Here is a 14,337-nt window from a genome sequence, read left to right as displayed (position 1 = left end):
TTCCTCTCTTACGATCCATTTCTATTAGTTCTGTTTCACAGCATGCTTTCAATTTTAAAGTGCATATGGGCTTCTGGACACACACACTGTTCTATCCATAGACATGCAAGGCGTAGCTCTTCTTCAACTGCCAATATAATGACATCCACAGGTCAGCTACAAGGCTTACTTAAGGTGTTAGATTTAGGGGCTGTTTTAACACAAGCTTGCAGCTAGAAACACAGAAAAACCATGCAATGTGGCCAACAGTTCTTCATTTTGAATCAGAAATTTCAAGCATTAGCATCTGAAAATCTATGAAATTATGATCTTCTGGAAAAAAGTTAATCTCTGAATTTCTGAGCAGTATCATCAGCAACTCCACCTCTACCTCGTTACCCATCACTAATCCTGTTCTCTCATAGGATGTTACACAGTACCTTATGCATTCACCTGTTCTTTGGAATGGAGCTGTCTCAATGACCAAATTGCTGGGCAACATGCCCACATCACTCCCTGATAAAACAGGCATAAGAACTGAAATTTGCTAGTTAAGTCAACAGGGCTCCACACTGCAGGATCAACTGCTGTCAGTGCTGTGATTTACTTACCAAATCCCATGAGAATGAAAGATCCCACAACCATGATAAACGTCTGCAAGGTATCTGTGTAAATCACAGCTGCGAGGCCACCTAATGGCAGAACAAACAGGTTAGCCCCTCTGCAAATGCCTCACTGAAAACTTTCTTCTTTTTTTCCTTCTTTTATTCATTATTTCTACCTCTCTCTTTCAAACAAAGATCACTGTAAAAGACACCCCTTTCGAGTTTTTATTTTTCTCATCTTATCCACCTCCCCTGTTTTCTTTTTCCTGGCTTCTCTAACTTAATTACTTTATTCAGGCTGCTCTGCAAACTCACCTGTGATGGTGTAAAGAGCAGTAATACCAAGCAAGATAATAATAGCCAGATACAGATTCAGACCCATGGCCAACTGTATAAACACAGCTCCAGAAAATATGTCTGCCTGTGAGAGATGAAAATGATACATATTAGGAAAGGGGTAAGTTCTGTGTGATGGCACATCATACATTCATGATTGGAGTACTGAAATACACAATCCCTTACAGCACTGCACCAAAAAACAAAACAAAACAAAAAAAAAAAACAACAGCAAAATGAAAATAGAAGTTGTTCCTCTCAGAACTGTGGCTCTCTCAGTATAAGAGCAGAGTAACATTTCTCAAAGAACTCCCAGATATTTATCAGCAGATCATTTCAGCTGGAGACAGTCTCCTCCTCACTACTGTGTGCATCCACGCTGAGGGACTCCAATAAAGTTGGGAACTCACTCACTGCTATGCCCAGGGCTAGGACTTGTGATGTCTCCAAGATACAGCATGGCTCTTCCTTTAATGCCAATAAGTCTCTCCCTTTTTCTTCATTGTTTACATATGTGTGCTATAGCTAGTCTCACTAGTTCAGGATACATGGGAATTAAAAGCAAAGAATTTATCACAAATCTGAGGTTCCTGTCAGAATAATTGACAAGTCATTCGCTAACAGAAGAGACCTTTGGCTCTTGTGTGAAAAAGGAGCTATTCAGAATAACAATCTATTTCTTACTGAGATTTTAAACACATTAAATAATCTTCTTAATTAAAAATATTCTGCATCAAGGTTATTCACCTAAGTTTACAGTAAGACTGATCTACTCCAATGCATTTCTAATGAGTTGCCATTAGTCCTCCTTTCCTTAGAGGTCTGTATCTCCTGGATCCAGATGAAGGATTCAGACCCAATCCCACCTGCATGCCTTCTTTCTATATGCCACTCTTCCCATACAAAGGCACAATAAAGGGAGTCAGCCTCACTTCACAGCACAAATCCTGATAGTACTCAAACATGCTCAGGAGCTACAAGGTACTGCACTGCAGGTAGCTGAAGCCAGGACTGCTTCACTCTGGGGAATGAGGTAGTGCTGACCAGTGCAGCAGGAGATCCTCATGCAGTGCCCCGATGTGCAGAAGACAAGCAGGAAGCAGGTGTGAGCCACAACAAGGGTTCCATTCCCCAAACCCTGCCCTGAAGCAGCTTGAGATGATTAAGTTTCTTACAGGCTTTAGGCTGAAATTAGGAATGAGGACTTTTCAGATTGTATCTCCCAGTGGCTGCCAGGTTGTGTCCTTTGTCCCTTATCCCTATGGGAATATTTTTTCCCACCTTTTCACACCACTGATCTGCTTACGTCCAAGTAAGTCTTTTATTGTTTTTGGCTTTAGTTTAGCCTACATAGCATTAAATATTAATGGTCCTAAAATGACCCTAGCAAAGAAGTATACAGTTAATTATTTAGTGTCCTGAGCAATTTATCAGCAACTTTGAATTGCTGTTACCTTCCAGCTTCACTGCTCCTCCCTCCCATCAGATTATTTCCTTCCAATATTTCCTTATTTATCCACAAATAGCCTTTTATTGATACTATTTAATCCTTATCTCATCTCTGAATAATCTTCCCATTGCAAGCTCTTTCTCCAAAGCCATGCACAGCTCCTGTGGAACAATTGGCAGAATGCATTATAACTAACTTGGAGCCTTCATATATCACTAGAGGATCCAGCTCCAATGTAATGAACCCCAGTGCTCTACAATTTATTCTACACTGTGAAGTTCTAAGATAAGTTTATCTTTCTTCCTCCCTTTATGTTGGTAAACCTATGCCCTGATTTCTCATAAATCTATTTATGATTTCTTCAGAATTTAATTTGTTTTTGTCTTATCATAATTGAGTTAATTACTCTTGATTTTATTTTCTCTAGACCATATTCTTCAGCACAATGGCCAATATCAGCATACAGTTATAAAGCAAGGCCTTGACAGCTGCCAGGGGCTTTGGACTCACAGTACTGCACACATAGGAAGCAGGCACACGTGAGATGCTTGTGCAGCCAGCTGAAAATCATTTGGGCTGAATGATGGTGTGTGTCCCGATCCCAAAGATCCTTGCAGCATAGCCTCGCCTGACAAGTGTTGATAGCCACAAAACAAAGAAACAAGGAAAATACAAAGAAAATGTTCAAGAAAAGACAGAAACAGTAATAATCTTGTCCAGATATGTGCAAAGAGAATCTAATCATCACAGAGCAGTGGGCAGCATGCCAGAGAGAGCAAGCCAGGAGTTACATGGCCTGACACATTTTGTTATTCATTGGAATGTACCTTGATTATAATATTACTAAGAACATTCGATAATATTATATCAAATGAAGGAATCAACACGTGAAATAACTACCCTGAAAACATGCCACTCTTCTTCTAGGATAAGTGGCAGTTAAACTGTGAGGTGTGACTGCCTGTCAAGGGCAGGGCAGAAAGATCCTTCTACACCAAATCTCACTAAGCCCAGGTGACAACAAAGGAGTGTTTGGAAAAGCGGCGGTCGAGGAAGTAAAATGCAAATCTGCAGGTTGGACAGGGCACAGATTGACAACACATGGGTATGTCTGCAGATGTAACGTGTCTCTGTGAAGAGAGACCCGTGTTAGCTCTGTGCAGTGCATACGTCTCTACACAGCACAAAAAAGTTAGATATGGTCCAGGATGGAACAGCCCTTCCCTTTGTGCTCCAGGAAATGCTCATTTGATGACAATTTGGGCCCAGTTTTGCATAGCATGGGACAGAAAAACCTACTGTTACTTCCTCTGGCAGTACCTGAAACCTCCAAAAACTGCTTTTTGCAAATAAAATACAGCAAATTCTGCTCTGCTGAATATAGCCACATAATGCAACAATGCAGAAAATGTTTGATGCTACAGAAATCAGGGCCGTATTTGTACGTGGAATTGACAGTGTCAGAATAGTTACAGCAATTCTACACCAAATTTTCCTCTGCCCAGTTCTGTGGCAATTCACCACATACATCTGGAGTAACTAGGCTCATCAGAAGCTGGGGTGGGACAGCGGGGTGCTGGTAATCTGCTGCTATATGGATTTTTTCACTATTGCTTTGCTCCCACAAGTGCACAAGAAGGTGCTTCAGCCTTGTGATCACATGGGAAGTTTAAATGGAGAATGTGTCTTGCCTGGAATTAAGACACCTCTAGTGAAACAGGATGAAATCCCATGACTAAACTCTTAGGCATGATAAGGCTGGGAGTAAAAGACTAAATTCAGAACCTCCTTAATGGGCTTATTGCAAATGTGTTGCAGAATGGGACTGAGTCATCTGATTGGAAATGTTTCTCAGCTGCTAGAACTGCCAGAACTCTGTGTCATGTGCAACATACCTGGGATTTCTGATTATGGTAGTTAAGCGCAACAACAGTAAATTTAACTGATCCTTTTGAACTATACAGAAATCCAGCTTTGGGGCCAGCCACATAGCACCAACCTGTTTAATTTATAACCTCTGCAAGGATCAGTTATCGTGAAGATGTGAGAATGAGAGCAAAAGGCCAATCTTTTAGCTTAAATTGCACTATTATCACTTAGCTCCCATGCAGAGGGCAAAGAGTAATCTGCCATGGCAACTTCTGAAAAACAACAGACTGAGGTATACCTGAACTGTGGACTTCTTCAAAGGCTTAGTAGTTTCAAGACATATGGAAAATACCAGCTCCCTTCACTATTTCACAGCAGCACAACCACATGCTTAATAAACATTAACTTTATAGCAACTTAAACTTTATAGCAACCATTTACCCATTAAAAGAATCTCTTCCTTTCACCTCAGCTGTTACTACTTCCTTTGCATTTTCCCATCTCTTGTTCTCTAGTTTCTATCATTCTCATTTTTTCACTGCTCTTTTGCGCTTTTCCCTCAGCTATGTGTATTGCTATGGCATGTTCAGCAGAGTGAAGGATGAATATGGACAAAAGGATATGGATGAAGGATGAATAGGGACAAAAAATCCTGTTCCTTGAAAACCCAACAGCACTTTTCTCCAAGAAGTATTGCTCGTTCTCCTAGCAGAACAAAGGTTTGGCATGGGATGCTGTGTGCCCAAATCGATGGCAAAAAGATTCTAAAACTAAATGGTTAAACAAGCAGCAGCTATTATTCCTCAGACGATTCAAGGAGATCAAAATGTACAAACTCATAGGATGTGAAAATTTTCTCCCATATTTCATAGATCCCTAAACAACAGAGTGCAATACAATACAAGGTTCCTTCCATTCTTGCCTATTCTAGAAGTAAACCTTAAAAACATTAAAAAAAAAAAAAGAGAGAGAGAGAGAGAAAGCCCAACAAACACCAAAAAGAAAGTCTTCCTAGAGACGTTCAAGGAAGCCAACAAAACTCAGATTGCAAAACAGATCTGCACACATGATCTCTCTGTACGGAAGAAAATACACGTACTATATGTATTACACGTTTTACTCCTTAGTTCAATTCGACCTCATTCGGAAGCAACAGAGTCAATTGTGTGCATAATAATTGTAAATGGGAATTTCTTTTATTTAGATCAACTTTGGATTGAAAAATTGTTGCAGAAGTTATACTTACTGAGATCTTTGTGAAAATATACAGGACCAGTGAAAGGACTGACAGGTAGACCTGAATCCGTTTCCCACCAAATCGCTTCCTCAGATACTCTGGCATTGTCACCACCTGCAGGGTGGGTAGATAAGGTCTCATACAACAGGGCACGGATACAAAGCAAGTTAGAGGAAGCTTTTTGCTACTCAGATACTGTAGGAGTGGGAGGCAAAGGGAGGGAGCTGCAAATGCAGCTCCAGAAATCAAAGGAGAACAATAGCAGAGTACCAAACACATTTCAGGTCTCAGAATTTGAGAATCATCATTACTCATATACATATAGGTAATATTGACAGGTTCTAATGTGATCAGATCTCCTGTGCTATTCATAATGGCTTTGCAATACTTCAGACCTGATCCACAAACAAGAAGAGAGAGGAAAATTAAAACAAACAGCACAGGAAAACATAACGCTGTTTTTACTTACCCCAGCTTTGATGTAGATGGGTACAAACAGCCATCCTAGAACAACCACAAATATCAGAGCCTGCAGTCAAGACAAGATCAGCTGAATTAGCTTCCTTTCTCTAAGACCATTTATCAGACCAAACTGCAGATAGAGACCACTGAGCCCACTCAAACCTGGTTACTCTGGGGCTGCAATGGGTGTTGCTCGATCCTTTGTCTTACAGTTGAAAGTCTGGGAATGAAATCCTGGCTAAGAGATTTGTCACACATTGTGGAAACTGAATTGCATGCTCAGTTTCCAAAAGCAGCACACATGATAATACATTTTGCAGAAAAACTGCTGATTTCTGCTCGTATGTTTGCCTTCTAGTATCAAAATGCCACCCTACTAGGAATGCTAACTTATTCCAGCTGTCCTCAAAGCATGCTGTTAAAATGCAGTCAGCTCATAAGTCCACAATTTCTGGGAAATATTAAAGAAGGATTAATTAAGTCTAATAACTGAGACCTAGTTGCTTCATCCCAGGTACAGAGTCAGACTACCTTTCCTCTCAGAGTCAGCTGTGCTGCAGTGGTACCTCGTGATATCAGCAATCCTAGGAATGGGGTAAAGAAGTGCTTCTGATACCTCTTTAGCTTCTTTCTGCACTGATTTTCTGTGAGATGTCTGTGTGTTTTACAAGGCACGGTGTATTACAGTGATCCCACACACTATACAATTTGTACTACAAGCATTTAGTAAAGGATTTGGTATTTCCACATTATCATTGCTCAGTGTATTTTGAATTGCCATGTGCATTTTGTGAACTATAGATCTCACTGTATTTTTGTGTCAGTTTTCTGACTGAAATGGCTAGTAAATTCTCCCTAACAGAGTAGTACACAATTAGACAAACAGAGAACAACATTCTGCTCAAAATTCTACATTTTTTCTGTCCACTCATGAGGTTGTTTTTGTTTTCAGTAACATTATCTTTTGAGTTTTGCCTTTAAATCAAAGATGAGAAATGGACAAGAAAGAGTGGTTCAGCATCTGCTATCATACTAATGTAATTTAGAAGTAATTTCATGGAATAATACTAATACCAAGCAGTATAATAGTCAATATTTCTTTCAAGAGGAGAATTGAATTATACAGTCAACAATCTCTCTGTCATAATTATTTGAGGAACTATGTAGTGTAACTCTCCAAATACATGCATGCATCAATGCTTCTTCCTAAACAACAATTGTTGTACTCTGTATATTTACATCAACCCATGGAGAATCTCCCAGGAGACAAAGAGTTAGATACGGATATGTTTGAAGGAGGATGTGTGTCCTAGAGCTTTGAATTTGTGAAATTTCAAGTAACGTTTGTTCTGTTTTCTTTTGCTTAGTTTTTGTGCAAAGGGAAGAAGAAAGATGACAGATTAACTGTCTCATAATCCTTTTTAGCCTTTACTGTTCTCTTTAAATACTTATATAAGCACCTGAATATTACAGTATGCTTCTTTCACTGCACAGAATTAAATGCAAGGAAACCTATGTAATGCTCATTAAGTTGTTTGTGTTTTGGTATAATCCCTTCCACGAACGTGAATCAAGCATCGTAAGGTCATTGTTATCCACACCCACAACATCTGAGAATTCGAGGAAATGCATTTAATCAGCTCATGTGAATCTTCATGCTGTCACAGTTAATACTGCTGCTGGTACCCCAAGCAGTTCATTTTAAGTCAGCTTGGATATTTCTGTTCTACATGGCAACCGTAAGTGGAACACATACAGTCAGAAGAAGGGGAATCTAAAAGGGAAAAGAGTTTTAGAATGTAGGTGATTGTGAAGGATGTCCCAAATTTCCTGTAGCCTGTGAAGAAATCAAAGCCTTTTCAACAATTTCTAAATAGCAAACTGCAGTAAAAAATAAAATATAGTGGATTACAATACCTACTAACTCTTCCAGACATCCTACAATCTGAGAGTGCTCCCTATCAATAACTTAATGTAATCAAACGATAGAATAAGAAGAGAATCCACTGATTTCTTTGGGTCAAACATTTACTAAAAAACTTCATTCAACATAAAAGGCCATCATCTCCCAGTCACTTAGACAAGGACCAAGGAAGATAACTAGGAGACAACACTGGCATTTGTAGACCTGTACAGAAACAAGTATTGCCGAGTAAATTTTGACAGCATAAAATTATTCAATAATGGCACCTTGATTAACCTGTGCAGATAATTCTGATGTCACAAATATGTTCACCCAAACGCATGCCACTTACATTCCATTCATACCCTCCAATGGCAATTCCTCCAGCTGCTGCTGTTCCTGCTATGCCCACAAAATGTCCACTGCCAATGTTACTGGCGAAGAGTGAAGCACCAATCTGGAAACAGAAAGAACAAGACTTGATTCTTAAGGTCAGTTCATGACAACTTGAAAAAACCATGTTCACTTGACATTTTGAACTCAGGCCTGTCTATCCTCAAGTAGTGACAATGAGAACGAATGACAACCAACTTCCTTGACTACTTTCAAGACTATTTCATTGTTTTTCTCCATCCCCCATCAAATCTGAAACTTTAGCCCTCATATCTAGAACACGAAGTATGAATACAAAGCTGCATAACTCTTCTTCCAACTGAGACATAGGTTATGACCCAAAATAGACTTTCAAATATATGCAAAACTTGACCAACTGACATTTGGGTGATACACAAACAATTAGACAGGAGCACAGATCTGCCTTGCTCAAGGAGGAAACAATAAGTGCACACGTGTCAAACCTGCACTCCTGTTTCATACTGAAGTTCTGCAGACTGTGGGACTAATTGTGCAATCAGTAAGAGTTGTACAGATTTCACAGTTGTTTGACTTTTAGTCAAAAGATATTAGATTAACTTAATTAAATTCTTCAAGCTATACGGCTGAGAGCGCTTCTGGAAGATGCTAAATAAAGCAAATAAAGGAGCTGCATTGAAGGAAGGCTGCAAAGACCTCCAGACATTGCAATGATCCAGCAGACAGAATGGGGGGGGAACACAAGAAATGCTGATCAGAGAAAGAGCAAGACCGAGAAAGGTTTAGGCTGGATTGCTGACAAGGCAGGAGCCACTCAGAAAGAAAAGGTTTGAGGTAGTCCTCTAAGCTGAAAGACCTAAAAGTCTTGAAAACATTCCTTTACAACCATAAATACAGGATCTGCACCCGCACATTCTTCTTATGTAGATCCCAAATACACTTGCAATATGTTTGGAGTTAGCTTACAAGAGGGAGAAATATTCCTTGCCTGCAACTCACTGGTTGATTTGTAGGGTGCTAAAATATATGTGGATGTATTTACAAATCTCCAGGTCTGCAATCAATGCAGTGAGTCCTTTGTGCAGCAGTAAAAATTAAATCAATCTTCCTGAGAGCACAAGATTCAGGAGGATAAAAGCAATTTCATCATAGAAATCCACTCTGAAGATCAGGCTTACTCTCTAGAGCTACACCATAGCCAGGAACAGCACTCACACCCTTCGTCTTGTAATTGGAAATCACAAAAAACAACTTCTCCTCCTTGCTACATACAATTTGTTGCTACATGCAACAAATCATTCATCCTTATACTGCTTCTTTCCCAAGCTTTTTTCTTCCTTTCTGCTGTTGGATCCCCTGCTACCTTCTAGTCCTTGTGCAGGAGTAGGGGAATTTCTGTCTAAGTTCACTTTGTTCTGCTCCTTTTTACTTTTTTTTTTTTACAGCTTTCTAGAAGTCAGTTGTGCCCTACAGAAATGTAATCAGTTTGTCAGATTAAATATATTTCCACAGGAATGACAAGTCTTGTAACAGGCATTAGCAAATAAGTCAGAGACATTACTCATAACAGAAAAAAACTTCTTTTAACCACTTTGTGACAACAACAACAGTGTTTTCTCAAAAATAACTGTGAAGAAACAAATATTGTACTAATACTAGACATTGGTAACTGCTGTCTGGTGTTCTCCCTGCAGATGGAGAATTAAACTTTAATTTAGGTTATCAGAAATTGCACTCACCAGAAAAGATTAACCACATTAATCCTTGATTTTACTTAATGTGTTCCCTCTCCTGTTCCAGAAGTTTGAAAGGTGCTGCATGCAGATCTAAGTAATACAAGCAGCTAATGAAAAACTCTCAGAAAAGAAAGCTACAGTGGGATTTGTCTCAGTGCCTAAAAACAGAGGGCACAGCATAGCAATTACTGGGAATGTGTTCAAATTCCACACGGAGTACAATTGTGTTTTAAGAAAAATAGGAAACCAAACAAAGCAATGCAAAATTACCAACACATTTAGGATGAAACAATGCCAGTGCACATATCACTTTCAATTTCTAAATTTTGTTTTCTGAATTAAAGAACACCTGGTACAGCAGAACTACACAATCAGTCCGTAACAATGGACACAATCACCAAGGGTAGAATGTGGCATCATAGCTGGGAAGCGTAAATTAATGAGAACTGCAGTTAAAACTGGTTAAAGAGAGAGGAATGTCTGCCAAATATGCTTGTGCCCAGCGAGCTGGACGAGATGGTCCTTTTGCCTTTGCTGGAGTGAGCACAGAGCACACCAAGGTGGAACAGTCTGGGTGTTTGTGTCTGCCCTCTTTCCTGTGTGTTACTGAGAGAGCAGATCTTTGTATTTCAGTTCCTCCATGTGCATGGCTGTGAGCCAGAGGATGGGCTGAAGTTGGAATGTTAGCCATTCTCAGCAACATGTTGGAGAATTGATTTTTACAACAGATAGAGGAGGAAAAGTAAAGAGGAAAGTTGATTGAAAGGAACAAAAGCTGTTAGGACGGAAAGAGGGCAAAAAACTGAGCTAACCTGGAATGTGGAACATTAACTCCTTTCAAATCTTTTAAGGAGTCAGGTTTTAACAAGAGCACTCTGTTCAGGAAAAGTACTATCACACTGCAGGCAGATGATGATCATTATGTTTTTTCCGTGTTATTCATTAACTGATTCACTTGGCACTTTTCATTAACTTTAGGATGCACTGACATCCTGGCACTTGCTGTTCCAAACCATATATACAGTGCTCTTTGCAAATCAGTGACTACTGCCATGGCAGTGTGCACACTTTTCAGTTTATGCCTTTCTTTTCTCCCTCTCAGGATCATACATATCCTCTATTCCTAATGTCTGCTTTCCAGTTTGAAAGCACTAGTTCAGTATCAAACATTTTTTCTCAACCTTGATCATGCCTTCCCTCCAGCACAGAGTACCTGCCCTCAGCCACTCCACAGAGAACAACAGAGAAGCTCCTTCACTGCAGCATGAGGTCACTTCTCGGAGTCACCTGCAGAAGATGCTTCTCAAATCCCTCCTCTCTGACAAATTTCTTATTCCCATTCTTGAGAACTACTCTCCAACAGTTTCCATACCTCTCTTTTAACCCACAGCTGTGACTGTATCCTGTAGTAAAGATGCTTCCCTACTGGAGTTTTATGAGATCATTTTCAGTCACTTTGGAAAAATCAGTTTGATGCTTACAGTAAAAATACTACTGTGACTTTTCCAAGGCTCTGAGACCCAAAGAATCACAGAATCACAGAATGGCCAGGGTTGGAAGGGACCTCAAGGATCATGAAGGTCCAACCCCCCTGCCACATGCAGGGCCACCAACCTCCCCATTTAATACCAGCCCAGGCTGCCCAGGGCCCCATCCAGCCTGGCCTTGAACACCTCCAGGGATGGGGCATCCACAGCCTCTCTGGGCAGCTGTTCCAGCACCTCACCACTCTCATAGTAAAGAACTTAAAGAAAGAAGTGTTGAGTTTTATTCTGCTCTCTTATTTTTCAAGTTCTCTGTATGGTGTTATTGCCAAATTAAATGACACTGATAGACAGACAGACAGATATGGAGACACAATGTATGTCAGGTAAGGTGTCTCTGTCTCTTAATGAGCGTGACAGCTGTGGGAGCAGCACAGCCATAAGCAGACTCATCTGATACCTTTCCACCTTTGTCCTCTGAGATGCAGACAGCACCTCCAGGCTGGCTGAAACATTCTGACAGATTCCACAGAAATCTTCACTTTTCCTGCTCTACCAGAGCTTTGTTTTTAATATTTTATCATCATTTTTACTCTAAAAACTGGTTTGGTTTCACACCTTTTTTTTTTTTTTTTTTTTTTTTTTGTAAGGAAATTGACAGAATAAGTTGATTTCCTATTTTACTTCAGCTGTGGAAGGAAGGTACTAATCTTACATGTACCAGAGTTGTCCCTACTGGCTTCTCACAGCAACCTCAGATCCATCAAATGGGGAGAATTGTGAGAGTATGTAAAACTTAACTGGATGCAGAGATAAGAGAAATTGTGCCACTGATCAGTTCTGTTGGCTTTGAAAAGAAGGCATGCAGAACTGAGGAAAAAGAAAAAGTATTTTTTCCCTTTAATTCTTACCTTGCTTACAAAGATCAGGGCTTTAATAACAGCAAATACACCGCGTGACATTTGTTTGAAGTACATTATGTCTTTGACTTTGAAATGCTTCCCACTTACTATCTATGCAGTAAATCTTTCCAGCCATATCTGAACATCAGATGCCCACCAAAAACTACTTTGCCCTATTAGCATTTATGCCTCAGGAGCTGAGGCTTCTAAGGTAACTCACAATTTTGTGCAGACAGCTGTCTGCGGAACCATGGAACCTGAAGAACAGAATTCAAAACAGAAAAGCTTCAAAATTGATGTTTTGTTGCTGTTGATTTTCATGGTGTCTGAAGACTTGTTAATCCTGACAGACTGGCTACTACTGAAGCTGACTGTTCTTTAGTAACAGATACTGAATTTCTTACAAGAGTAGAAAGTATTTGAGCAGAAGAAGAGAAAAGTTCAGTTTGCAAGGCCCAGTGTTACAAAGCTGGGAATTTCTCTGAGCTTATGTGACTCTCTGGAATAAAGTACAGCTGGTTATGAATATTTAAAAAGTCATACAGGTCTATCCTAAAGAGATTTCCTTCAAATCAGTTTCTTGAAGATTCTTCTCTCTTTTTCTCTAAAAAGACTTTGTAAAGGGAGCAGCATTTCATACCATACAATTAACTCATGATAGATTTAAATTTCTGGCAATCAGTGGGAACATAACTACATATCTTGATTGCTAATGAACTATTGGAGCTACTGAGTTGACTCATCCACAGCATCAAGGACAGTGATTTCAGTGAAATAACACAGAATTGGACTCAACAAAACAGCCAAAAAAAGACTAGCTACAGACTTAGCTTTGTAAAATACCAATCAACCTTCATGGCCACAAAATGATCCACAGAATGGAGGAATGAAAGACTGAATGGAGGATCTTAAGACTGCACTGATGACCAGCACTGCATCCATGCTAGCGTGTGCAGTTTGGGCAGGGAAGAGAGATGGTCCAGCAGCAAATGCTGCACATGGGGTCATCTATTTTGTCTTCCTGCTCAAGTAAGGGAGTTGAATCTGTTGGTTTTGTGTTGCTAAAGAATTCAGTGTTAGTTAACTGCCCCTGGGTCTTAGGGGAATCATTAGGACTTATTTGTGCCTCCATGGCCACACAAAGTTTTCATGGTGAGTCTTTTCTGCCTTACCATTTCCATTCTCATTTATGTCTGCACAAAAGAGTATTAACATTCACTGTTGACAAGTAGACAGAATTGCACAGGGTTAAAACCAGCCCAGATTAAACTGTCAGTCAAGGAAGTCATTTTTTCCCCCTAAAATTATAGAATTTATCTCATAGTAACACAGAAAGGAGAGAAAGGAAACTTTCTCTTTCCTCAGGCTTTCAATGGAACTTGAATTTTCTCAGATCTATTCGACCAAATGGATACATCTGTTACTGTCATTAGCCCTTAATCTTAATATCATTAAAATGGCAGCTCTGAATCCTTCTAAAGCCAGACAAGAGCTCCCTGAAGTGAAGAAGACTGAACATAGTGTAGGTATTTGTGTAACTTACTTCCAGAAAATTACTAAATTTTTAGAGAACAAATATTTACTCCCTTTATCCCCCCAGATCCTGTAACCAAATCCATTTGGAACCCATAACCACATTCCATGTGGGTGGAATCTGCAATCAAAAGGCTTATGAAGTGCAAGGACATTTTTTGAAACAAGACAAAATCAGGAATGTTGACGGTCTCTGTTCAAGCACATGGAAGCATGTACAGTATTAGTACAATGAAGATTATTCTAAATTTTCTACTTGTCCAAGAAGTCCTGCTGAACAGATACTGTATCATCTAGAAGAAAAGACAATTGCTTCTAACAGCACTTATGCCAGAGGCCTGCAGGATAGCCATGAACACATTGCTTCATGTCTGTAACTGCTTTCCTCTTTGAAGAGAAAACAGCACCAAAGACAAACAGTGTAAGTCACGGATAATCATTAAATAAATTTGAAACTATGTTTTAACAA

At 39.7% G+C, this 14,337-nt stretch overlaps 1 protein-coding gene across 4 annotated transcripts in view; it reads right to left on the bottom strand.

Moving 5' to 3' along the window:
* Nucleotides 1–14,337, bottom strand: part of SLC5A1 (solute carrier family 5 member 1) — a 48,118-nt gene that overhangs the window by 7,389 nt on the left and 26,392 nt on the right. For all 4 annotated transcript variants that reach the window (XM_090120837.1, XM_090120841.1, XM_090120838.1 and 1 more), the window contains 5 exons: nt 8,194–8,298; nt 5,946–6,005; nt 5,486–5,590; nt 900–1,005; nt 591–671 (listed from right to left, as the gene is read on the bottom strand). In XM_090120837.1, the coding sequence (XP_089976963.1) occupies nt 591–671; nt 900–1,005; nt 5,486–5,590; nt 5,946–6,005; nt 8,194–8,298 (457 nt within the window). The remainder of the gene's footprint in view (nt 1–590; nt 672–899; nt 1,006–5,485; nt 5,591–5,945; nt 6,006–8,193; nt 8,299–14,337) is intronic.

This window comes from Phasianus colchicus, chromosome 18, assembly GCF_987193195.1.
Source record: "Phasianus colchicus chromosome 18, bPhaCol1.hap1.1, whole genome shotgun sequence".
NCBI lineage: Eukaryota > Metazoa > Chordata > Aves > Galliformes > Phasianidae > Phasianus > Phasianus colchicus.
This window is presented reverse-complemented; position numbering and strand designations above follow the sequence as displayed.